A 27,969-nucleotide genomic window follows, 5' to 3' on the forward strand; every position below is an offset into this window, starting at 1 on the left:
ATGTTACTTTTAGTTTATTTTAAATTTTGGTGTATCTTTAACAATGCACCTTTTATCTTAAAGTCCTTAAAATCTAAGAAAAAAATTTTTGTGTTTATATTATCAACTCAAACTGATGCTTCATTTTTCTCTTGATAGTCCAGCCTTTTAGCAGACAGTCAGCTCTCTTTTATTGTAATCCTGAAAACAAATCAGACATAATAATCCAAAAACAATTTGTTACCATTAGATTTTGAAACATTTTAGGTAATCAAATCTATTCTTGTGTAATTGAGAAATTTTTATTCCTTTGTTTTGTCAAATGGTAACTTAATAGATTTTACCCTTCCCCCTTCTTCCTTCTGTCCCCAGTTCCTGTTCAACATCTCTTAAGAACCCCACCCCTGCTGTAACGTTATGAAACTATCGTGATAAACCGCTACCTATGGAAAATGATTAGGAAGTAAAATATTCTGCCTTAGGGCACATTCTGTAATTACGCTTAAATCTAGGTTCTTCAGAATGTATTCCTAAGGCCTAAGAATATTCATTCTGTATTGTTGATCAGTAGAATTAGTTTATTTAGACAGAATTGGCCATATGTCATTTTTATTAAGTAGCTGTGTTTTAAGAATGGTTTTCCTATAAAAGCTTATATGTTCGGTTTCTGTGACCATCTTATAAAACCAGTTAGAATATGCAAAGCCTAGTTACTTGAATGGCTTTGGTAAATAAGACTTTTGTAGTTCTTATGGCTCATACTTGATTAACATTTAATTGGAATTTGATTTCAGTTTAGTTTGATTTGACCTGCGTAGTAGTGGCTAAGGAGATTATTTTATGTTGAAAATGTGAGATGTATTTTTTAAACCAGTTTTTTATCAGGTGCTAGGCTTGCTACCTGGGTGATAGGATCCATACTCCAAACCTCAGCATCATGCAATATTCCTAGGTAACAAACTTGCACATAGACCCCCATATCTAAAATCAAAGTTGAAATAACATTTTACAAAGCTGTTCCAAAGTTATTTAAAAATAATTATGGATCTATTTAAAATCAAGGATCCTAAGAAAAATAACTTAGGTGTAGGGTACATTTATTGAGTTCATGTATTTCATTTTTGTCCATTAAAATGTACTTTGTACATTGGAATAGAAATTCCAGTCCAAACTTTTCTGAAGAAGTTATATGGGAAGTAATTGCTAGTCATTGAGTCTAATACAAATAAAGTACTCCAAAAAGTATAGAGCCCCCAAATTTTTTTTAATTAAAGAATACTGTAGTGACTTTGACAGCCACACTATTACTTGTCCAGATGATTTTGGAAGAGGTTAGTGTTTAAGTGTCTTAAATGATAGAGTTGGTCTGTTGTAAAAGGTGTTAGATCTAAGTCACTTTCTGAAATGGACCCAAATTAAGGTGTTCTAAAAGGTATTTTTCATTATTTGGACTTGTTTGATATACTAATCAATCAGGCCCATCAAGCTTTGTTATGACTTCAGTAATCTGTTCATCTACTGAAAACTGAACTGTGTAATATATAGATCCTGGATATGTTGAAAGATGATAATGCTCTATTAATGTTCAGTTACATCTATTTATGAATGTTAGTGATTCCCTTATGAGTGATATATATTTTACTGATTTCTACAAATTCGTTTCATTCATTTATCCTTCACACTTTATTTGAATTAGGTTATTCCTAATGATAGTGCCCTTGTAGTTAAAACGGTTCTCCGTTGTTTCTTAAACTTTGTATATCTGGTAGTTAAAATGTAAATATTCAAGGGATCTTTTTTTATGAGAATGAATTAACACTAGAAGAGAAACACAGCTGGCAAATTGACAGTAGCATTGTTAAACAGTTCATTTCCTCTGTTCTGAGGCACCTAACATTTGGCCTAAAAGGCGATTAAAATTGTAGATTAGATTCTATTTGTATTGTGTAGTAAAAAGAGTATTTCCTCTACATTTGCTCCTTCTGTTAAATTAAATTCTTTGTGGGAACCTCTGTAAATTGCATATGGAGATTTGACTATGATTACCTTACCTCCCTTTTAAATGCTTTCCTAATTGCATTTTGAAAGCTCAGATATGGCCAGGCGAGGGTGGCTCAAGCCTGTAATCCCAGCACTTTGGGAGGCCGAGACGGGCGGATCACGAGGTCAGGAGATTGAGACCATCCTGGCTAACATGGTGAAACCCTATCTCTACTAAAAAATACAAAAAACTAGCCGGGCGAGGTGGCGGGTGCCTGTAGTCCCAGCTACCCGGAAGGCTGAGGCAGGAGAATGGCGTAAACCCGGGAGGCGGAGCTTGCAGTGAGCTGAGGCAGGAGAATGGTGTAAACCCGGGAGGCGGAGCTTGCAGTGAGCTAATAATCTAACATTCTTGATATCTTTTGTATATACACATTCAACATGTATAAATATTGAGTCACAGACAGTATTTTAAGGCTGTGTCACTGCATTTGGTAAAATCATCCTATTTGTTTTCCAAATGCTTACTAATTATTAATGTAAACATAGTGAAGAGGCTATATTTCACTTAGTCTGATCATATTTGGTATTTGGACATTTCTCCCATTTCTTAGTTTTTAATTATATCTCATACTTGTTTCTTTTAACTTTGAGGGAGTTTGGAAAACTTAACTGATCACCGCGTTTCATCTGGTCTGTTTAGAGACTGACTTTAAGTGCAGTATACTTTTTTTTTTTTAATCCCTCTTGATGGAGATGGGCCAATTGGAAAAACATTTACATTGCTTCTGAATTTCTAATTTTGGGGGAGGTGTAACTAGACTTAAAAAAAAAATAGTATTGTACAAATAGTTCCCGTGTACCTTTTACTCATCTTCCTCAAGTGCTAATATCTCATGTAATTATACTATGATTATCAAAACCAAAAAATTAGTGTTGTTTCAATATGATTACCTAACTCACAAACCTTTCTGTATCATTTGTCCCACTGATAGATATCTTTATCTTTCATAACCTTCATACATTTGAAGAATACTGGCCAGTTATCTTGTAAAATATCTCTCAGTTTGGGTTTGTCTGGTGTTTTCTTGTGATCAAATTTAAGTTACACATTTCGGCAAGATTACTACAGAAGTGATAGTGAAGTGCTCTTCATGGTAGATCATATCAGAAGAAACATGATATTGTTAAGTCTCATTATTGGTGACATTAACTTAGACTACTTGGTTAGGGTGGTACCTGCCGGGTTTCTCCACTCTACAATTACTGTTTTTTCCCATTGTATTTAAAAAATATCTTATGGCTGGGCACAGTGGCTCACACCTGTAATACCAGCACTTTGGGAGGCTGAGGTGGGTGGATCACTTGAGGTCAGGAGTTCGAGACCAGCCTGGCTAACATGATGAAACCCTGTCTCTACTAAAAATACAAAAGAATTAGCTGGGCATGGTGGCGGGTGCCTGTAATCCCAGCAATTCATTAGTCTGAGGCAGGAGAATCGGTTGAACCCAGGAAGTGGAAGTTAGAGTGAGCTGAGATTGTGCCACTACACTCCAGCCTGGGCAACAAAAGTGAAATTGTGTGTCAAAAAAATAAAGAAATTAAAAAAAAAATAAACCTTATGGGGAGAAACTTTGAGACTATGCAAATAGCCTGTTTCTTATACCATCTCCTAATCACATCAATATCCCACTGTTGATTCTTGATTACAACAGTTATTACTGTGATACTTGCAAATGGTGATTTTCCATTTTAATCATTCATTTTACATTTATTAATTGGAATTCACTGTAAAGAAGAGCTTTCCTCTTCTCTCCTTTTCTGCCCGCCCCCCACCCCTTGCCACTATCTATATATCAGTCTATCAGTAGGGACTCATAGACATTTTATTCTCTGGAATGCAGCCATTATTATCATTGTTCACTTTGTTGCTCAGATTTTCCCAGTGTGGCTATTGGGAGTTTTTTTAAGTTGGCTTCTGTGTCCTTTTGACATGGGAAAGTAGGTTTTTGAAGAGGAAGAAAATGGGCACACATACTTAGGAATAATCAGTGATTGAGGCAAGGTGAGTAGCATGTGAGAAGATATGAGGCCTACGGAGAGAGAAAAGCAGGTCTGTGTGCCACAGAGGATCTGTGTTCTGTAGAGTTGGTGCTGAGTGAAGCTTTCACAGCAATGGCAGCCATTGCTCCTTTGATCTTGGTTTCTTCCTCAAGTTCTTTGGTTTTTCTTATTCCCAATGATGTCAGAGTTGTGATTATTTTTAGCTCATTTTTCCCTGCTTTGTTCCCTTAATATTTTTGTCCATCTGGTTCTTCTACTCATGGATGTCTAGCTTTTTTTACTCTCATTTGTTATCTCCTGGTTGATTTCTCCTATACCTTAGTAATTATTGCCTTTTGTTTTATCTAGAACAATATCTTACGTTTTTTTGTCAGTCTCCATTTAGGTATGCCTTTATAGAACACTTTTCCCAATCTAACCTATCCCAATTTTCTTATTCTTTGTATAGACTGATTTTTAAGCTGCATAAGCTAATTGATGGTGTCCGTCTTTATGTTCTCTCAGCGTTCTTCAATCTTGTTTGTCATTCTGTATGAATTGGACTATGTTATATTTTGGCTATATAGAGCTTAGAAGAGTTTCTTCTAGTGCATTTAAATTATCTGTGTAGAAAAAAATATTAATGATATTTATACTGTTGTCATTTATTTTTAAAGTTATAGCCAAAACTGAACAGTGTCCTTGTTTTGGTCTCAACTGCAGTGATGTGCTTTTTTTCTACCCAGAATCTTTAGGTCTGTTGAGCCAGAAGAATCCAAACAAATGATGAGTTCATAGTATTGTTGCCAGTGTGTGACAGGAAAGGGGTCCTGGGATGATCCACACCTCAAGAGAAGGTTCTTGGATCTCACACAAGAAAGAATTCAGGGCAAGTCCACAGTGCAAAGTGAAAACAAGTTTATTAAGAAAGTAAAGGAGTAAAAGAATGGCTACTCCATAGAGCAGCACCGAGGGCTGCTGATTGCCCATTTTTATGGTTGTTTCTTGATGATATACTAAACAAGGGGTGATGCCTCCCCTTTTTAGACCATACAGGGTAACTTCCTGATGTTGCCATGGCATTTGTAAACTGATACGGCACTGGTGGGAGTGTAGGTATAGCAGTGAGGATGACCAGAGGTCACTTTCCTGGCTATCTTGGTTTTGGTGGGATTTAGTTGGCTTCTTTACTGCAACCTGTTTTATCAGCAAGGTCTTTATGACCTGTATCTTGTGCTGACTTCCTGTCTCATCCTGTGACTTAGAATGGCTTAACCGTCTTGGAATGCAGCCCAGTAGGTAGGTTTCAGCCTCATTTCACCCAGCTCCTATTTAAGATGCAGTTGCTTTGGTTCACACACCTCTGATAAGAGGACTTAATGTACTTTGAAGAGATTATAATTTGCCCATACTTTATCAATATAGATTTTTAAAATAATGAGAATTGATTTTAGTCAGTGTTTGCATGTCCATATGTATTCTATGCATTTCATGTTCTATCCTCAGCAGTGATGGAGCCAGTGAAAGGAACCAAGTTTCTTGTTTCGAGTCTAATTTTACCTTTTTCAAGGGGCAGATGTTTTGCATCATATCTGTTTACTGTGGCAGTACAAAATATAGTTTTCACTTGCACATATGGACCTCTTTGTGTGGTCCTTTGGCAGGAAAACGCACTCTGAAAAGTAATGGAGTTGTGCTATTTGTAGTATGGAAGTGCCTCAAATTTTGTCTTATTCCAGTCACATAAAGAACTTAATTGTGCATAAAATTTGTTAAATAGCAGAAAGAGAAAAAGTTAGTGTTACTTTTATTGTCAGGATATGTATATTTTTAAGTAATTTTGTTAAATGTTATTTTGATTATGCAATTTAAAACAATAAATACTCATACTTACCTGAGTATATATATTGTTTTCACACATGTTGCTGATAGTTCTCATTACTTCTAGATAACAAAATAAAATCAGTGAAAATGGCACTTCATCATAAAATGCTGATACACTGTGTAAAAGTTTTTGGGTTATTTCGCAATAGAAGCTTTAGTAACATGGGACAGACATGAGAAAGATTGAATGTGTACCTGTAATATTGACTAAATTGGTACTTCAATGAGGGTAAAATTCTTGTTTTGCGCTGCATCCTCAGTTCACCTGTTTTGGCAGACAACTCTAAAGCAAGCCAATGTGTATTCCTTCCATGGAGTAGGAGGCTGGGAAGAAACTGAGATTATGTCTTAAAGTAATCATTTGGGTCGTCTTGCCTTTAAGTTTCTAGATGTTAAATCTGATTTGACTTAACTTAAAGCCCCTTTGGGGATTTTGTTTGTTTTTTAGGGTGACGCAGACTTACGATGCAGGTGCATGTATCTACTTCTATTTTGCCTTTAACTACAGGGGAATTAGTGACCCACTGACCGTGTTTGAACAAACTGAGGTAATTTTGCATACCTGCATATAGCTTTTACGGCTATTGATTAATTTCAATAAATTTTACTGTCAATTTATGAGTTTTAATTTGAGTCTCTTTAATCACACATGGTTTGCTTAGCTGTTAGCCCTTAGAAATGAAAAGCATATTTGTTTCCCTGGCTTGTGTACTGAATTGTGAGTCTAAAATTAATGTACTGTACACCTAGTCTGTGATTCTTTGGTTGTTACAATACATGATAGCTGATTAAATTAAATAACAATTAGGAATTCATATGACTATATAGGAATCTAGATCACTTTCACAGTGCACTCATTTCCACATGGTGGTTGTTGCTGAAGTCAGCAATGCCTTTGGTCTGTGTTGTTGTAATGTCATTCTAGATTTGTAATTTTTTTATATGCTACAGCTGTAAGTGGGTGCTTTGGGTTCATTAGCTAGCAGTTTCTATTACTTTCTTAAAGAGTGTCAAACTGTTTATTTTTATAAAGCTTTCTCTTTACAGCCAATATTTCTCATTATGAGTATGCCTAGAGTTAAACAGACTAGAGTGTGGAGGATCCTGTAGGAAGCTGAGATTTCTTAAAAACTCAGGTGTCCTACTGTTTTAACTGCATTGCACACCTGCTAAAGCAAATTTCAGTAGCACACTTTTAGACTGAAACTATAGAAAAGGTTTGGTTGGCTTCCTCCTATGCCTCCTTTTTTTGTTTTTTGTTTTTAGCAGCTTTTTTGAAGTACAGTTCAAATACAGTAAGCTGTATATATTTAATGTGTACAGTTTTGACATATATATACACCTGTCAAACCATCACCCCAATCAGAATAATATTCATCATTCCCAAAAGTCTGAGTACTTTTTCGTCACTTTAGCCTTTCACTGCTTCAGTGTTGCCCTCTGGCTACCCAAATGTCACTTCTGTACAATACCACAGAGTGAAATTGTTCCTACTTTCTCAGTCCAAACTGCTGGTCTCTAAGTGCTACTGATCTCAAGTAGCTATTGCTTTATTTAAAGTAATTTGTTAGAAGATATAAATTATTAGAGCAGGAGATGGCATATGTACGATTCATTCGGAAAACCCTCAGTAATAAGGGTTTTTTGGAGATGAAGTCTCGCTCTGTTGCCCAGGCTGGAGTGCAGTGGCATGATCTCGGCTTACTGCAACCTCTGCCTCCCGGGTTCAAGCGATTCTCCTGTCTCAGCCTCCCGAGTAGCTGGGATTACTTGCAGGCGTGCATGCACCACCATGCCGGGCTAATTTTTGGTATTTTTAGTAGAGACGGGGTTTCACCATGTTGGCCAGGCTGGTCTCGAACTCCTGACCTCAAGTGATCCATCCACCTTGGCCTCCCAAAGTGCTGGGATTACAGGCATGAGCCACCATACCCAGCCGAGGGTTCTTATAGATTACTTTGCAGTGGGATGTGGTCCATCTGTCCCACCTTGGCCCTCTCCTACCCTGGCCTAATTCCTGATGGTTTATACATACACACCTGAGTAATTCTGAGAGGCCCAAGGTACTACAGGTATTTTACCTCATAGCCATTTATATATTAACGAATCATTAGGAACTGAAGGCAATTCTGGTTTCTGTCATCCTTTTTTACACTGCTCTTTAGTCATTCTATATTTTGTTATAAGTGTTTATCTTTTCTTACCTGTGTGCTCTATAAAGAGCTTGGTTAGGATGTTACATATTAGGATAAAACAAGGTTTTTCTTTTCACTCTTAGGTATCCATAAGACTGACAAGTAATTTATCCCAAGTCACTGACCTAAGAAGTGTTCTCCATAAAGGCATTTGTGGTTGATTTCTAATAGGTTTAATAAAGACTCTAATAGCTTTATTATAATTCTGATGCCCACTATATGATATTAGGCAAATAATTTAACCTATCTAAGCCTTATTTTATCTGTGAAATTGGAGTAATTGTAGTTATTTCATAAAGCTATACTGAAAATAAATGAGATACTGCAGGCAAATTACTTGGAACTTTTCTGGTACACTTATAGGAAACAGTCAGTAAATGTTAGTCACTTTGTTGGTGTAATGAGATGTTCATTACTAAGTAGAACCTGACTTGTACATTTACAACTTTGCATTTATTAGTAGTATTAACAACTTAGTGTGCTGAATGGTCATTTTGTCTTTTTTTCCTAGAATCTCAAAAGTGATCTTTATAGACATTGTGACTATTCACTAGAAAAAAACTTACAAAGCTAGGCTACTTATTTAATTGCTTTTTAAACACATTTGACCAAAAGAGAGGAAAGTTAGGCGTCTAGTTTATTATTTAACCCAGGAAATGTGCCTCCTTTGGGAGTGGGGTCTTTTTCTTTCACTGCAAAATGAAATCTAAGTAGCAACAATTTGTTGTGTTGTTTCCAAATACAGGCAGCTGCTAGAGAAGAAATCCTTGCTAATGGAGGGAGCCTGTCACATCACCATGGAGGTATTCTTTTTTGGGAGTAGAATTTCTAATATTCTTACTTTAAAAAATATTTAGTTCAGTAAAATGCTAGGGAGAGACATGATATGGATAATATGAGAGTACTTGAGATTTCTTTAAAGTTTCTATGTCTTTGAAATAGCTGTTACTGAGGTAGGTAGGTAGGTTGCGGTAGTAGCCATGAGAAGCTTACTTTGACAAGCCTGCATAGAAATGGAGCCCAGCCAACCTTCTGAGGTCTCGGGGACCTCATGTAATCAGAGAATAGCGCAGCTTGCCTGGGAGGTACTTGACCATTAGAGCAAACGTTTTTAAAGGATGATGGGGAAGAAAACCTACATAAATGTTTTTCAGCCACTATTGGAATGTAGCTGGTCATCAGTTATACAATATATTGAAGAGCTCTTTGTTCTGCCTGCCCAAAGCTCAGCAAATTAATCAAGACAGGATATGAGAAAAATCTTTTTTCAAGGTTTTAATGCTGTCTTGTTATTTACTTGGTGGTCATTTTGGTAAGTATCAAGTGTTGTCAGAATGTATCACGTCACCAACAAAAATTATTACCAATATGTCTATCTTTGTTACTAGCATGCTTATGAAAATAATGAGGCAACCCTTTAAAACTTAAACAATGGCCATTCTGTTATTAAAATGGTAATTTTTGAAGTTATCCACTTGTTCTGTAGAATAGAAATTTGTTCTTAATATATCCCTCAATATAATTTGATGCCTAGGAAAATAGAAATGTGTAGAGTTTTAAATAGCTTTTAGGAAACACAATGAGAATAACCACCTAATTTAAAAATTCAACTGCTCTGGACTCCTTATATCCTTTTTTTTTCCTGTTTGATTTTCATTCATAGCACTTATTATTATCTAATATGCTATATATTTGTACTGTTTAAAATTTTCTCTTCCTACTGAAAAGTGAGAATCCATGAGGACAGGAATTTTTGTTTTGTTTGTTGCTATGTGGTAGCACCTAGAAGAGTGCTTAGCCCCAGTCAGCCCTCCATACATCGATGCAGAATGAATGAAAGAATTCTGTTGGAAAAGGAGTGGACTATGGAAGGTGTGTGTCCATATAATATTCTTACAGCCAGGTCTGGAAAAGATTGCTCATGTTGATGAATAAAATAGACAGCTCCCAACATCATTGTGTCAATTTAATCTTTTGCTATACTTTTCTCTTAACCCCCACAAATAAATTTTTAACTTAGCCAATAGCATTGAAGATAATATGCTCTTCTCTACTTTTTCTATTTATTATCCTTTCATTTGATGATGGTTCTCATGAATGCTAGCATAACAAAAATGGAAAAGGGAGGGAAATGAATATTAGAAACCTCTCAAGTGGAATTAAAAGCTTCCAATTACTCTAAAAGTCCAAACCTAATTTTGGAAATTTGAGTGAGGAGTTACTTAAAGATACTTAGATTTTAGCATCTTCCTTTAAAATTTTCAGAAAGCTATATACATTATTTTAAATAGTTTTTATTCTGTTTCAAAATGACACTGTATTAATATGCAAGGAACTTTAAAATATATATAAATATATCATGAATTACTCATTTATTCTTTGTCTAAATTGATTACATGGGAGAGAGGAAGCAAAATGATTTAGCCATAATTACTTATTTGAAGAAAAATTAAAATTTTCCCACCGTAGCCAACAAATTTGCCCTTTGGTATTTGTCAGCAGCCAACAGTGTACTTTCTCTTTTAAAATGAAGAAATGTGGTTTCTGTGTTTATAATGGTAAATGATGGGGGAGAAGTGATTCTGCAAGAGCATGAGAGCAGCTGAATCATATATATGACAAGGAACTAGAGGCTTAATTGTCTTTAGGTAGTTGGTTATTAGATGAGCTGTTTCCTCAATTGTGAGATGATGTTCTCAGTTTATTCAATCTTTATACAGTGTCAGAAATTCTCTAGAAGTTGGAAATGACCAAATGACTGCATGCATTATAGAGGAAAACCAAACCAACAGTTTTTTCCTCAGCCAGTGACTCTGCTTCTTTAAGGTCTATGAGGAAATTCAAGTGCCTCCAATAATAGTGTCTGTTTTTACGATGCAGAAAGTGTAATTTCGCAGAACTGCTGATTTTACTTATTCAGATATACCCCAGACACTGAGAGCTTCTTGGTAGGCTCTAACAGAGTCTGTGCAAACATACTTGAAATAATACATTTGTAAAGCTGTCATTACAGAAAAAAGGATATACGCACAAATTTAAAATAATAGAATTAAACAACTCTAGTGCCAATCTATTTGAAACGTGGATTTCATTTGTGAGAGCTATGGTAATACTCCATTATAATAACCAATTCACAGAAATAAAAGTTAACAAATAGTTAGAAAATGTTAATTTATAAGATCATGTTTATTCAATTATTGATCACAAAGCAAATAATGTAAATAGCTTCTTCTCTTTTTTTTTTGATACCGAGTCTCACTTTATTGCCCAGGCTGGAGTGCAGTGGTGCCATCTCGGCTCACTGCAACTACTGCCTCCCGGGTTCAAGTGATTCTCATGCCTCAGCCTCCCTAGTAGCTGGGATTACAGGCATGTGCCACCATGTAAAAATACAAGAATTCTTGTATTTTTAGTAGACATGGGATTTTACCATGTTGGCCAGGCTGATCTTGTACTCCTGACCTCAGATGATCCGCCCATCTCCGCCTCCCAAAGTGCTTGTCATATTTTTTTATACAAAATATGCTTAATACCTTTTAATGTTGTATAATCCGTTTTCCATATTATAAGTATTACCCATCTACTAGGCAATATGGTTTCAAAGAATGGCACTCTTTCCGGTGAAGTGCCTTATAGTCCAGTAGAATAAAATATTATACCATTTCAAAAGCTACTGATGAAAACTGATGGGATTATATTATTGCTACTTTAAGGTAAGAGTCTGCCCTTTTCTTTGAAAAGTATTCAAAAGATGACTTTAATAAACATGTAAATGCTATAGATGCTGAAACAGTAGAGAGAAAGGGGATAGAATAAAGGAAAAGAACTAACATTTATAAAGCTGTAAATATTTGCCTAGGTGTTCTGCATACTTAACCTCCTTTAATTCTGCTTAATGCAGTGGAATAGATATTATTCCTCTCTTTCACATGAAGATGCTAAGGTGCTGAATATAAAGTAACTGACCCAAAAATCAGTAATAATTGTTAGTGCCAGAATTTGAATTTGAATGCAGGTCTTCCTACCTCAGTATCCTTATCCTCTTAATTAAAAGCCTAAAATGTCTGGAATTAGTAAAATCTAAAAAGACTGAAAATGACAGGCTTTGAGAAGAGACATGTAATTAATTTTTTTAAATGTATATGGGCTGGGTGCGGGGGCTTACAACTGTAATCCCAGCACTTTGGGAGGCTGAGGCGGGTGGATTGCTTAAGCTCAGGAGTTTGAGACCAGTTTGGGCAACATGGCAAAACCCCATCTCTACAAAAAGTACAAAACTTAGCTGGGCATGGTAGCATGTACCTGTAATCCCAGCTACTCAGGAGGCTGAGGTAGGAGGATTGCTTGACCCTGAGAGGTTGAGGTTGCAGTGAGCCATGATCACATCATTGCACTCCAGCCTGGGTGATAGAGCAAGTCTCTGTCTCAATCAATCAATAAAAGGAAAATAAATATTATATATTACTATTTGTCTTTTAAAATATAAAATCTGTTTCTTTAATGTTGACATTGTCTGAGTTAATTACTTGCCCTGCTTTAGATGAAACAGATGAACAGAAGTGAATTAAAATTTTAATTTCCTCATCATAGATATTTTTATTGTTTTCTCAGTTCTTTTCCATAAGTCAAATTTACTTTCTCGTTGCTTTTATACTTCCTGATTGTAGGTTCCTAACATGTCAGCAGTATCAGGTAATAAAACAAATGGTGGTCATATCATGTTACATTTAAGTTATGTGCATTTTTCAGGTTCTACGTTTATAGGCCTTCTTTAATTGAAGACTCCCAATTTGGTGAAATAATTTATTTTTAGAAATTATTGACTTGAAGTTGAATCTAGTAAGGTTTGATGGCATATTAATTTATTTAGAGGTTTTGCCTCATTGAAATAGAAATCTTTTAGGTCTATCCTATTTCTTGTATTTTTATTTTCTATGTGGTCAAAATATGACTGCATGGAAACAGACTCTAAACTACCTGGTTTTCTCTAGTGCTTAGAAAAAGAAACTTGATAAGTCTGAATACAAAACATACTTTAGGTATGCTGATAGAATGAAGATGCTTTACCTTTTCTAGTTTTTTCTCTTCTAAATTGCTAAATGTTGGAGTCTTCCAGGCCTCAGCCCTCAGACCTTCATTTCTCTATGCTCACTCATTTATTTGATGATTATCTCAGTTTCATAATTTAGAAGACCGTCTATATGCTGACAACTCCCAGATACCAAAAGATATCACCTCTACACCACAACCCTAGTTCCAATCACTATTTTCTGCAGTAGCCTCCTAACTAGTCTTTCTTCCACTCTGCTCCTATATTCTCATTTCTCTTGCTGCTTGATTAATCTGTTAAAAACATCAGTGGTTTCTTCTCACATTCAGAACAAAATGAAAACTCCTTATCATGACCTTCAAGGATATACATTATATATCCCTCTCTCTGTCCTCATCTTTGATTACTTTGTACCTCTAGCAGCACTGGCCTTCTTGCTATTCCTCAGACATACTAGTCCCTTTTCCCATTCAAGGCCTTTGCTGTTTGTTCCCTCTTTTTCTAATGTTCTTTTTTTTTTGTCCTCTCCTTCAGATATTTGTATGGCTCACCTTCTACCATTGTTTAGGTCTCTAATAAAAATGTCACCATCTTAGAGGGATCTTCCCTGTCCTCTTGTGTAGTTTCTGTATTCCCCATTTGAATTAAATTCATTGAGGTTAATGACTTTATCTTGTTTGTCACTGTATTTCTCACTCCCTATGGCTGCTCTACATAGTTCACCATCATAGATGCTCAATGAATATGTTAAATGAGTGGATAAGTGCATGCCCAAATAAATGCTCACAGAATTTGAACAGTTTTGCAAATTCTCAAATAGCTCTGAATCTTGCATATTAATCCTTTTTTTCTTTTCTTTTTTTTTGAGATGGAGTTTTGTTCTTGTTGCCCAGGCTGGAGTGCAATGGCTGGATCTCGGCTCACTGCAACCTCTGCCTCCTGGGTTCAAGCTATTCTCCTGCCTCAGCCTCCTGAGCAGCAGCTGGGATTATAGGCTCCCGCCACCACACCCAGCTAATTTTTTGTATTTTTAGTAGAGTCGGGGTTTCACCATGTTGGCCAGGCTGGTCTTGAACTCCTGACCTCAGGTGATCCCCCTGCCTTGGCTTCCCAAAGTGCTGGAATTACAGGCATGTGCCACCATGCCCAGCCACATATTATTCTTTTATATTAGAACAGCAGTAGTTGGCTGTGGCTCACACCTGCATTCCAAACACTTGGGGAGGCCAAGGCAGGAGGATTGCTTGAGCCCAGGAGTTTGAGACAGTCTGTGCAACATAGCAAGACTACAAAAACTAAGAAAAAAAAAACTAGCTCACTCTGGTGGCACATGCCTATAGTCCTAACTACTTGGGAAGCTGGGGAAGGAAGATGGCTTGAGGCTAGGAGGTTAAGGTTGCGGTGAGCTGGCATCGCACCACTCCTCTCAGCATGGGTGATAGAGAGTAAGATCCTGTCTCTTAAAAAAAGAAAAAGAAAAAAGGCAATAGTCTCATAGTTAATGTAGCTTAACATTTGGTAACTAGGCCTAAATATTGAATAGAGGGTCATATTTAGTCATAGAAAGGCTCAGTTTATTCTCTAATATTTCTGGGAAAGTATATTAGCAGAGTGAGTTATTCATTGGAGAAGTAGGGTAAAATAATGTGCATTTTTCTGCAACTCCATACCACCAACCATTTAGTGTTCTTCCATAGATGCATTAAGTATGTAAGGTTTCATTCAAACCTTTTGTTTTAAAACGAATATAAATTTGAGTAGCTGAACAACAGAGGGGAAAGAATGTAGGCTCTGGAATCAAATCTATATTGGATTCCTGGTTTTGCATTTAACTGTGTGACCTTAGGGAAGTAATTTCTCTGACTTACACTTTCCTCACCTGCAAAATGGGAATAATGGTACCTGTCTCATATGTTTATTGTAAGACTTAACATGATAATGTATGTAAAACATCTAAATGCCTTACTTTTAGTAGGTGCTTAAAAAACAATAGTTTTGTGTGTTTTGTTTGTTTGTTTGCTTTTAATAATAGCAATAAACAGCACCAGGTGGCACTCTGTTGGCACTCTTGCCTTAACCATTAAAGAAAGGATTAGAGTGTATTTGAGAAAGAGCCATACATTCAAGGGATATGATTCAACAATAGTTTTAACACTTCATTTATAAACTACAGTTGACCTCACTCTATAGGAAAGTTTCTTACAATCAGCATGAAAGAAAAATAAGGGTCCTTCACAGTATTGGCTATGAAATTTGCTATCGAAGAATGTTATTTTCATAATAGCTTTTCGGTTTATAGGTAATCATGTAATTTGTATATTTCAAATGCCTGCTGCTATTCACTATAATTTCATAAAGCAGAAACCTTTTCAACATAAATTTTAAATAATGTTTTTAGTTGCCTTGCTAAACTTATTCAATACTAGAGCTTTTGAGAGATCACTTATTTTTATGTATAAAAAGATTTTTCTTGATTTGCACCCTGAACTTAAAACTCAAGTTGAACTCATAGTAGCGTCCTTATTTACTGACCTTCAGGCAGTGTCATGACACTCTCAGTACCGTTTTTGAGTTCCAGAGTAAAAGGGCCAGGGGTTGGGAGAATATTGATGCAATTTCTCTTAAAGGGTTTGGCCTGTAATTGTGATTAATAACAGTTGCTTTCACTATCTGGAAACAGACAGGCTGGTTTGTCTGCCTACAATCATGCTGTGATAAATGGAGCTATTTTAACTCTGGTTTTGTGTATCAGAGAAAACAGATGTAGTCTGGAACTGGAGGCTATAGGAAATATAAAGCCTACTTAACTTAATCTTCATAGTGCTTGTTTTTGTAACTGACAAACTGGTCAGTTTAAATAGCAAAGTTTATGTCAGCCATGTATTTAATTTCAATTTATGACTTAAGTTTTTAAGTTGTTCATTTGCTAAAATTATACCTAAGTCCTTGTCAGGAAGTTAAAAACCTTGACTAAGTATAACCAGTCCTAGTTTAAATATTGATTTTTTTACCTAACCAAAATTATTCCCTATTATAATTATAGGGCAGCTGCTGTTACCTTTTTTTCATAGTCTTACCAGAATCTAATAGTATTAGAAACTTTAAAAGTAAAAGGAAACTACTCAAAGAAGCTGAGCAAAAAAATCAGGTTTGGGGCCATTTGTTAATTTGTAGTGTGAAATAAAAGGCATATAGATTGGAAAGAAGGAAGTATAACTATCCCTATTTGTAGGTGCCATTATTGACTATATAGAAAATCCCAAAGAATGTACAAAAACAGAGTCAGCAAGATTTCAAGATACAAGATCACACACAAAAATCAGTTACATTTCTAAATACTAGCAATAAACATAGAAACAAAATCTAAAATATAATACCACTTGTAGTTGTTCCAAAGAAAATGAAATAGGCATAAATCTAGCAAAATATATACAGAATTTGTATTCTGAAAATTACAGAATCTTGATGAAAGAAATCAAAGAAGACCAAAATAAATGAAGAGACATACAGTATTCATAGTTTGGTAGAAAACTGTACATAGTAAAGCTGTCAGTTGTTTACAAATTGATCTATCTAGTTAGTGCATTTTCTGTCAAAATTTCAGCAAGATGTTTAATAGATATAGAAAATGTTATTCTAAAATTTATATGGTAAGGAGAAGGACCTAGACAGCTAAAACAAATCTGAGAAAATAAATAAAGTGAGAACAGTCAATCTACCTTATTTCAAGACTTATTATATAGTTACAGTAGTCAAGACTGTGCGTTATTGGAGGAGGACACATAGATCAGGGGAACAGAAAAGAGAACCCAGAAATAGAGCACACAAACATGCCAAGCTGAGTTTGACAAAAGTACAAAAGCAATCTAGTGGAGGAAGCATAGCTTTTTCAACAAATAGTACTGGGGGGAAGAAAAGAACTCTGACCTAAATCTCATACCTATACAAAAATTTAACTCAAAATGGATAATGAACTTAAAAGTAAAACAACACTATAAAACCTTTAGAAAAATGCATAGAATATCTTCAGGATCTAGAGCCGGGCAAAGAATTCTTAGACTGGACAGTAAAAGTATAATTTACAAAAAATTGATAAACTGGATTTTATCAGAATTAGGAACATTTGCTCTGTGAAGGACTCTGTTAGGATGAAAAGATAGGTTATAGAGTAGGAGAAAATATGTGCAAACCCTATATCCAAGAAAAGACATATCTATTATGTATAAATAATTCTCAGAGCTCATTAGTAAAAAGCAAATACTTTAATTAGAAAATAGGCAAGAGACATGAAGAAAAATTTCACTGAAGAAGATATACAGATGGCACATAATCACATGAAAAGATGTTCAACATTGTTAGCTATTAGGGAAATGAAAGTTGAAGCCACAGGAGATATCACCACACACCTATCAGAATGGCTAAAATAAAAAAAAAAAATAGTGACAATATCAAATTCTGCCAATGATGCAGAGAAACTGAATCACTCATACATTGCTCGGGGGAATGTAAAGTGGTACAGCCATTCTGGAAAACAGTTTGGCAGTTTCTTATAAAACCAAACATGTAATCACCACTTAACCCAGCAAATGCACATTTGAGCATTTGTACCAGAGAAGTGAAAACTTACGTTCACATAAAAACATAAACATAAATATTCAAAGCAGCTTTATTCATAATAGCATAATGGACCCAAACCGGAAACAGCCCAGATGTCCTTCAGCTGGTGAATGGCTAAACATTCTGTGGTACATCCATACCATTGAATACTACTCAGCAATAAATGAAAAAGAATGAACTATCAATACATGCAACAACTTGGAATAACTCTCCAGGGAATTATGTTAAGTGAATAAAAGCCATCCCAAAAGGTTACGTACTGCATGATTCTACTTCTATAACATTTTTGAAACAACAAAATCTTAAAAGTAAAAAAAAAAATTAGTGATTTCCAAAAGTTGAGGCTGGAGTGGGTGTGACTGTAAACAGACAGCACAGGGATCCTTGTTATGACAGAACTGTTCTTGACAAGAACAAGAACTGTTCTTGTCAATGTCTTATTCCTTTGATAGCTACCAGATGAGTTTAGCCTTTCCAACATTAAATCTTTATCAGATTACCATAAGATAGAAAATTTGTTTTGCCTTTTAATTTTTTCAGTTTCTTTGGCCTTTTCTAACAAAACTTATATGTTGATTATACTATTTTTCCATTGAAACAATGTTGTAGTTAGAGTGTAAGAACATACTGTGGAAACCAACTTAATCCATAATTTAACTCAACATTAAACTATTAATATTCCAGCTATAGCACAGGTTAAACAGATTTGAGAGCTGACAGAGGAAATCTGTAGCAAGAAGGTACTGATCCCTGCTCCCCACCTCACCAACTGCCCACCCCTGTGTGACTACAGGGACCAAGCCCAAGACAAAAGGGCCAGGGACGACATTGTGTTTGCTGTCTCTTACCACATGCTATACCTTTAGTAGCTTCTAGCCTCAGGTGTATCACCAGGAGAGTGAGTATAGGTGGCTTGAATAATATCACTTAGCTTCGGATCTCTAAAGAGAACTTTTTCTCTTTGACAATTTTATGTCTGTAACTTATAAATATTATGTTAGTCGGAGAATGCCTGTATTACATTATTACATTGTTACAGAATACTTTTTATAGTTGGTTTCATGTGATTAGCAAACAGTTAATCCTGGGAAGAGGTTGGGTGTCCCTCTAGCACCACTACGTAATCCAGCAGTAGTTTGGTCAGATTAAATTAAATCTTGAAATACAAAGTCAGTGTTCAGATCACTCATATAAGCAGCTAAGTCTAGATTTTCTTCTTAAAATCTGACCTATAGAATAGTGCTAAAGAGATATCCAGGATACTCAAACTAGAACTTTCAAAATATAGTTGTTATAATGGTCAGATGCTTTTTGCTTTGGCTGAAGTCTACTTCTGAGCTCCACTTTCAATAATCTTCTAAATGTATGGCCCATTTCATAATTTGTTCTTTTTAATAAGTCTATAATAAATCTTTTTGACTTACAATCAAATGTATGTTTCAAAAAATTAAAATTTAACTAGAGATTTCTGTGACCAGCAGACGCTGGATTTATCCCTTATAGGTTAGTACTGTTTGGTAGTTTCTGCTAAATCTTCAATCCCTTAAGCCTCAAAGAGTAGTTCCAGGTAATTTTTGGTGGCCAGATTGGCCTCCATGTCCACATTTTCCATTTACATCATTTTACCTCTCATACCTTGAGTACATGCCTGTTCATTCATTTATGCTGTTGATCATACCACAACTTCTTGCATTCTTTCTTGAATCTCTTAGCATCCAGGGGAATAGTGAGCCTATAATTTGAAAAACTATACTTGAAAGCTTCCATATTCTCTGTTCCAAAAGCAAAGTTTTAAAAATGTACTATGTGTTGTGGAAGAACACACACAACTTGTTTTATCCAGACTCTATATATATTATTAGCAATTGAATTGTAAAAAAGTGAACTCCATTTTTAATTTAAGCAGAACCCTCCCCCCCGCCGGCTTAGTTTTCTTTCTTTTCTTTTTTGTTTCTTTTTTTTTGTGTGTGAACTATGGGGTCTCACTCTGTCACCTGGGCTAGAATACAGTGGCATGATCTTGACTCACTGCAGCCTCCAACTTCTGGGCTCAAGTTCTCTCGCCTCAATCTCCTGAGTAGCTGAGACTGCAGATGCATGCCGCCACATCCAGCTTATTTTTTATTTTTTTTATTTTTATTTTTTTAGAGATGGGATCTCACTATGTTACCCAGGCTGGTCTTGAACTCCTGGGCTCAAATGGTCTTCCCACCTAAGCCTCCCAAAACGTTGGGACTACAAGCATGAGTCACTGTGCCTGGCCTAGTTTTCTGTAATATTCAGTATTTGACCCATCTTTTTTATGTCTTATAAAATACATCTAAATACTTAAGTACTTAAGGAATCATTTATTTAGAATAATAGAGAATTATGGAATGCAAGGTACTTACCTTGTTTTCAGAGATGGTGATCTTAGCTTTTTGTAGCTTTGGTGTTGACTCTCAGGCTACATTTATACTTCTAGAGCATCAGAAGTCAAAGGAATATGTTGGGTCAGTAGCTATGAATACCCCACATCAGATGATTCAGGTCTAAAAAAGAAGAATAGGCTTTATGTGGTATGGGTACACATGCCTTTCAGTAGATAACTATCCCATACAAGGTACACTGAAATAGTTTTAGGCCACCTGTTATTTGCTGTCTTTAGTCATTCATTTTCCCTTCCTTTAATATGGCATGCCACATAAGGGAGAATATAATTTCTTCCCTTTCTGAAAATGAGTTTTACAGGTGCTTAATAAGGAACTGCTGTATAGTTGTATACCCATGTGTGTTACATGGGTATAGATCAGTATAGTCAGCTAATTTCTGAATGCCTAGCAGTACAACTAAGAATTGTACAAAGGGCATTATTAGTGGTGGTGTTTAGCTCTGGAATAAAAATCTTGTACTTTGAAGTGTGTTTCTTCAATATTAGGGACTGTGGTGGTGGTTGTTTTATTGATCCATGTGAGCTAGCTACATAAGGTTCTCCAGAATCTCAAGAAGACTCCAATAATTGTCTTGTTGTTAAGGCATATTGAACATTTTTGTTTGTGTTTTCTATCTGTGTACGTATCCTGTGAAGTAGTTGACTTAAATTGTTAAAGCCAAAGATTTCTAGTACCTTTAATTGCATAAACCAAGGTTTCTGACCCCATTTCAAATTCTGTTATCAGTGGCAGAAGAAGCGCCAGACCTCTGCCATGGAGGGGTTAAATGCTTTTATCAAATGTGTTTATGAGGCCACAGCTTTGTTGGCTGTACTGGACACTTTTTTTTTTTTTTTTTTTTTTACTTTCTACTTCACTAATCAAATGTATATTAGATTGATTATTGTAAAAGTATAAACCATAGAAAATTTGACAAGATAGATGTGTAAATTATCCTTCTGACAGAACTAATGATGCACTCCAAGCACCTTCTGTTTTCCAGCGCTTGGTGAGTGACTTCATTAAATATGCAATGGCTGTTGGGTGGCGTCTCAGATGATGGTTCAGTTCCTTGTGGAATTGCATTATTACTAGAGGTGTAAAACCAGGCAGACAAGCTAGCTGTTGGGCATCCTGCTAAGGTTCTAATGTGCTCCATCTTGTTGGAGCAGTTGTTTGCAGTCTTTTCAGGACAATTACATCCATAACCACAGGATACATTCAGTGAAACTATATTACAGATAACAGTGGAGACTGGCATTCGCTCATCACCCCTCTGCCTTCAGCCTCAGTGTGGGCAGCTTATAATAATATAGTAATGCCACTTTTACCAATCACAGAGTAGTTTTTATTTTTTTAATCCTGTGGAGCAAATGTGGAAAAAACTGATTTTTAACTTTTTAAGTAAGCGCTTAAAATCATAGAATATTAGAGTTGAAGAGACTTCATAAAGTCTAATCCATTTGCAAGTGAAAACACAGGCTGAATCAGAGTCATGGGTGGTCCCTTAGGAGATAATAGAAGGTCCTGGTAGAATATCTTTTAGGTGGTAGAGACTGCTTGAGCAGGGGGATTTATTTACTCTTAGCTTCTGGTTTTAGAACTATCTCAAACAAAATTTTTCATTTTGAATTTAAGGTTTTTTTCTGCTGAACCTCGTTTCCCCCCATCTTAATACCAGCAATACCTTTTTATTTCTGAAAGCCAAGCATATAATTTGCTTTCTGAGATTATCACAGTATTTATTATTTTGATGACAATTTGATGGTTTCTTAGAGAACTGGACACAAAAGATGGTTTTAGTTGAGCTTGAAATGGTATTTAAGGTTTCCAAAAGGCAGATGTTATGATGTATCACTACAGCCTAATAAATAGGAATGCATTCTAGAATGACAGACTGAATACTTTAATGAAAGAAGGTTTTCCATTTCAGTTGGTCAATTAAATCACTGTTGATGACTTTGGATCATTAATGAACGTTTGTGGAAAATGACCATTTGAATTCAATTATTACAATAATAGGTTTTTTGGAGAAGTACAAGTACAAATAATCCTAACTGTAAATTAAAAGATTTATCCATTTTGCCATGGATAAGTTAGCGTATTGCTTTGCTTTTTAATACCAGAGCAAGTTGACATTTCAGAATTCTTTTACAGATTAAGTACATATTCTTTCTTACAAAAGTTCTACTTACAAAAGGTTATGTTTTTCATTGAGCACCTTTTGAAATATAATTTATGCTGCTAACCGTTATGTTACTTCAGTATTCTCAGAGCAAATTAGCAAGACCTAGAAACAAAAAAAGGGAACTTTGTACAGTATGTAAAAGCAAAAGATTAAGTTTATGATGGATTAGGTATTTGATTTATTTAATGTCTTAGGGAAAAAGAAATCTAAATCTGGAAAAACAGTAGGAAGAAAGTAACCATTATTTGGGAACATGCAAATTTATTTAAAAGTACTGTGAAAAGAAAATGTAAATAGAAGCTTAATAACTAGATTTTTTATCTTAAGCCTATTAAAGTTTCAAATTTTCTTATTTTAAGCCTTTATGTTCGTTAAAATATTTTAAGAATATATATCCTGTCATTTTTGCTAAATTTACCCAACAAATTCATCCCAATATGATGTTTTTCTTTAATTAACTTCATTTTCTCTAAAACTTGGGTGTGTTGTGGTAGTTAAGGCAGAGGTGGGTTCTTTCGAAATGCACGTTTTTCTCATTTTGTTATTTGTAAAATGGGCTATAATCTCCATCCAAGCTTCCTTCAATCTCCATTTCATAGTTTACAGAGAAAGGAGACACTGTGGAGCACAGACTTCCCCTGGGAATACACTGGGCTTAATGAGCTTGATAGTCTGGTGGGCTCAATAAATCAAATAAAGCAAAACATTTCTCATTTTTGAATAAAAGCATTTATCACACAGTGTTTGTTCACTCATGGTCACAAGATTGATTGGTTCCCAGCATCATAGCGTATATTGAAGCATTTTTGATTTTGTTTTTCCAGTGGGCAAGTTACGGAAGCAATGGCTAAAGGAAAGTATCTCTGATGTCGGCTTTGGGATGCTGAAGTCTGTCAAGGAATATGTGGACCCCAATAACATCTTTGGAAACAGAAACCTTTTATAAATCCATTAGTATCATTACAAAAAAATGTCAATTTTTTTTTAAGTTTTCAACTGTGGTTATACTAGTAATCAAATATATCATGGACTATATTTTGGATACTTTGTTTGTTGGTTTAAAATAAGTTTGTTTCCATTCTGTAGTTTGTTTTGTTTCTACATCTATGCATTGACAGATGGTATTCCTAAATCTCTCTCATTGTAGGTACGTCATTTTACAGCCAACGGTTGTCATTTCAAATTTTAGGCAGCACAAGGCTGCCAATTATTCCAGAGGAAGCTGCTGCCAGCTGTTTTGTATTAATGCTTCCTCTTGGGGAAGAAAGACAGATTTTGGTATCGTTGATTGCTCAGTTAGCCTCTTTTTAAAAGAATGTTTCTGGGAATCAGATGTCTAGGAAAGGATTCCACTGAGGAGTGATACACGTGTACATTGTTTAAGAGCATATTCTAGTGTGACTAGGCCATTAAAGGGAAGGATATTCATGAAAGAATATAGGCAACGTGTTATTTAGAAAACCTTCACTTCTGTAAGGTGCTTGGCCTAGGGTTTTTTGTGTTTTTTTTTGAAATTAGTATACATGCATAAAACCTTGTATCATCAATATACAAATTATTCTGTTAGGGGACATGTTTTTGTTCTCCATGTTTCTGTTTCTATTGAGGTATGAGTTGTATTTGTATCACTGAGATAACCTATTGTTATATTCTAACTCATTGATAACATGTTTTGTAAGAAAAGCTGACATCCCTCATTGCAAGTGAAGAACAGGTTTACCCATGAAATGAATGCCTTTATTCAACTTAGAGTCCTAATGTTTCTGATTTCACATTCTTGTTGCTGAAATGCAGAAGAAACAGCTATGGCAGGAGCAGAAGGAAAACTTCTTAGACTTAATGTCTCCAATTGCAAGAATTGTTTCACTAACGAAACAGTCATCATTCAACTACTGAATTTGAAAGCCTCAGCAGTTTCAACGACAAAAATCATTTTTGCTTTTTTAAAATTAATCCCAACGGCATGATAAATTTTCATATAAAAAGTAAAGTTTCAATTTAGTTTTTAATAATGGTTTAATGCCTTTTTTGAATAACTGGTTTAACGTAATTTTTTTTAAATGTAATGTATTAATGCATATACCATAATCAAAAGTTTGAAATATCTGTTTCTTAAATAATGAGAACATTAATCACATTTAGCAAGCATTTGTACATTCAAACCTGGATATTAAAGTGAAATGATTACTTTGAATCACTGTCTGCCAAGGTTCATGATTCACATTTTGAGATGGATTCTTTTCTTAATGTAATACCTAACTTTTGATAATTTTTTAAAACTAATATTTGATCAGATAATGTAAGTCAAAATGCAGACGATCCTTTAAAAGGATGCATTGTCTGTGTATGTAGCAACAGCTCCAAAGTATTTTTGGGCAGTTTGATACCTTTTATATCTGAAGTAGCCTTAACCAGAAAAATGATAATTTAAAATTGACAAAATGATATTTTTAAGACTTCAAAATGATAAATAATTTTTAACTATTAAAATTGGCCTCAAACTAATAAATCTGTAATTAAATTAGAATTAAATATCAGTTTAACAACAAAATGAAATATTTCTTTTTTAGAAGCTGCCTCTCTTCATTGGTGATTTATTTTTAATTATAAAATTTCCAGCAGATCTTTGCTTTAAGCCCTTGATATTTGACCTAATTGGACACTTGATGAGGAATTTGCCTCTAGAATTATAAAAATCTCAGCTTTATAAAATGCTTCTGTTCATGAAGGTAATTTCTCTAATTGGTGATCAAAATATAAAATTAAAGAAGGTACTAATGTCTCACTGGAAGTATATATATATATATTATATATATACACACACACGTATATATATATGTGTGTGTGTGTGTGTGTATGTTTCTGAGTAATTTTTAAAAAATAAAACAGGTTCGTTAGAAGATCCATTCCTTTGCATGTAATTGTTATAACATTCTTTCCCAGGGAGTTCAGTTTCAACAACCTCAGAAATCCATACTTGATATTAGGAAACTATAAATGTAACACCTGAAATTATTATGTTCACTATTCTACATGAACCTTATGGAAATTCGTGATTTATGTCTTTGTTTTTCTTTTTCCAAGTATATGCAGGACTCCCCAACCTTGATTTTATAATGGTGACTGCATTTTGTAGGTGGAATCATTTCTACCGAAATCATTTTGAAACACAAGAACATTCGTCAGTACTGTTTCGCTCTGATTTAGTAAATCAGAAAGCCTAGCCCCACCCCCAGCCCCCACTTTCACACACCTACTTCTGGGAGGTGCCTCAGTATAGACTTAGTATCTGTGGAGGACTGAGTTCATGAATATGCACAGAAGCACTTAAACCATGCCTCTTACTTCTATCGTATTTGAAAATGGCTTCATAAAAGTTAGGAGAACACAGTTTATGTGACACTTCTTAACTAATTTTTAACGCTTATTTTTAATTTCAAAAACCTATTGCCTATTTGGTTTTCAGTACTGCATAACACTGACTTTCTTAAATTAGTCATATTTGCAATAATTTACTTAAATTTGGTAATGTCACATTTGGGTTGGGGTTTCAGTGGGAATAGTAACTTGCCGCTAGTGAGAAATGGCATTGAATACTAAAGACTCAGTGTGAACAGGCTTTATAGACCCTTAGAGAAACTGTTGCCTTAATGTTTGGTGTAATTTCTAGTAGTGTATAAGTGAATTTAGTCTTATGATAAGTAACTTGAGCTGTTTTTAGCTTAATAAGAATTGTGGAAACCACATGTTTATTGTGCCCATCATTTTACACAAAGAAAAGAGAATTATATTGTTTCTTCTGAGGAAGTAGGAGTCTTCTTCCTAAAAGTGCTTCCATGTTGTAGTGCTATTACTTAAAAGTTATTTATGAAGTTGGAAGCCTTCTAGTTTGCCTAACTGTGTTGATGTATTTTGAAAACAAAATTACAATAAAGGATGAGCTTCCATCGGTGTATATGTTATACCAGATACAGATGGTTGCAAGGAAACCTTTCCCCCTACCCAGAATAGTCTGTTAGTAACTGCTAAGTCCTGGCTTGCATTTTTGAAAATGCCTTTCTGCATGTTAGCACCCAGACTTTCCTTTGTCATATTCCTTTATAGCTACAACTTAACTGTAGCTTATCAGAGAAGCTCTGTAGTCCTACACTGAAGTGTGTTCCCTTGGCTGTTACATGGGGCTCGGTTTGGTTGAACTTCTATTCTGTATAAATGTTAGAACACAGTTACTACAGATTGATTTACAAACTGCATGTGCTGGTGCTTGAGGCAGCCAAAATGGAATGCTGTGGAAAGCATATCTACATCTTAAAAAACACTCAGACAGGAGTTAAGGACAGCTTTAATAATTTTTTTGTTTACCACTTAATCTTTATCAACTCTGATTTTAGTTAGGACTTAGCTCATGGTTGAAGAAAAGTGGAAAATAACAAGTGCCCATTTAGGTTTGAAGAATCCAGAATGTTTTACCTTTGACTTTATGAGTTATAGAAGCTTGGCTTTGCTCTAGGCTTCATGTTCCCAAATAGAACCATACATATGTCAGTATATTCACTTAATTTTTACTTATTTCAGTTTCCTGTAAAGGAAACAACTTATACATTGATGCTTAAATCCAGAAAGTATAAAAGGTTTTCTTAAACTGTTAAAATATAGTGTCTGATATAAAGGATGTAAGTTACTCAGCTTTCTGCTCCCTAAGCCACAGTGTTTGTCTTCAGTGTGAAATTTAACTGTAAAAACTACTTGTAATGTCAAGAGATTATAGATCATATTATTAATAAAATGGACCTGGGTCTAAGTTTTTTTTCTTCAAAGGGAGTGTGAAGCTGTTTATTCTTCTGTTTGCATATGGGTTTTTCTTTTAACTTTAGTTTTTCATGTTCATATTTCCACTGATTTGAAAACACAAAATTTATTTTTATAATTTTGTTGCTTGTAGCATAATCAAGTGCAACCTACTTGTGACTAAATCTCTTTGGATTTATACTTGAGGATATTGGTAGCTAGGTTTTGTCAATCCCTAATCATTTTTTAAAATCAATGCTGTATTCCCAGGAGGCATTGAGACTCCTGTGAACCCAAAGCACTCCCTTTTGAACCTTGGAAGATCCTCAAAGGGCACTCTTGTGCTCTTCTAATCACAATTAATTCCTTAACAAATCAGAGTAAGGACCACTGACATATAGAACACTATATGTGAACATGAAAACATTTCTTTTTTGGTTTCCAAAGGAGATTATTTATTTTTCCACAAGGAAAAACATCTTGCAGAGACTCTGAATTCCAAATCTGAGTGAGAAAGAAAAGGAAAAAAAATCTGTTTCATTGTGGATTTCTAAGCAACATATATACGCGTTTTTAAGACAACCTTTTGTTGGCAGTGTTTTTCCTGAACACCACATGCACCCTAGGAAACATGTTTTTCCTTTAAGGTAATCTTGTTCACATATCGGAAAAGGACATGAAATGCTCATACTGGCATATAAGTTTCTATAAGTAGTTATTTTTGAGCTACTTACATACTGTATCACCAAAAGCTCACAGTGCCTTGTTGGGATTTTTTTTTCCATGAAATAGCCATTATTTTAAATGAGTGGGAGAGGATAAGTCTTTAGACAG

The 27,969-nt window shown here is 35.0% G+C and overlaps 1 protein-coding gene across 2 annotated transcripts in view; it reads left to right on the forward strand.

The window, feature by feature from the left end:
- AGPS (alkylglycerone phosphate synthase) overlaps window positions 1-27,164 on the forward strand; it is a 157,831-nt gene extending 130,667 nt beyond the window's left edge. For both annotated transcript variants that reach the window (XM_011944033.1, XM_011944034.1), the window contains exons 18-20: window positions 6,335-6,434; window positions 8,827-8,884; window positions 23,172-27,164. In XM_011944033.1, coding sequence (XP_011799423.1) covers window positions 6,335-6,434; window positions 8,827-8,884; window positions 23,172-23,293 — 280 coding nt within the window. In that variant the 3' untranslated portion in view covers window positions 23,294-27,164. The remainder of the gene's footprint in view (window positions 1-6,334; window positions 6,435-8,826; window positions 8,885-23,171) is intronic.
- The last annotated feature ends 805 nt before the right edge of the window (window positions 27,165-27,969 follow it).

This window comes from Colobus angolensis, unplaced genomic scaffold, assembly GCF_000951035.1.
Source record: "Colobus angolensis palliatus isolate OR3802 unplaced genomic scaffold, Cang.pa_1.0 Scaffold224, whole genome shotgun sequence".
NCBI classification, from domain to species: domain Eukaryota; kingdom Metazoa; phylum Chordata; class Mammalia; order Primates; family Cercopithecidae; genus Colobus; species Colobus angolensis.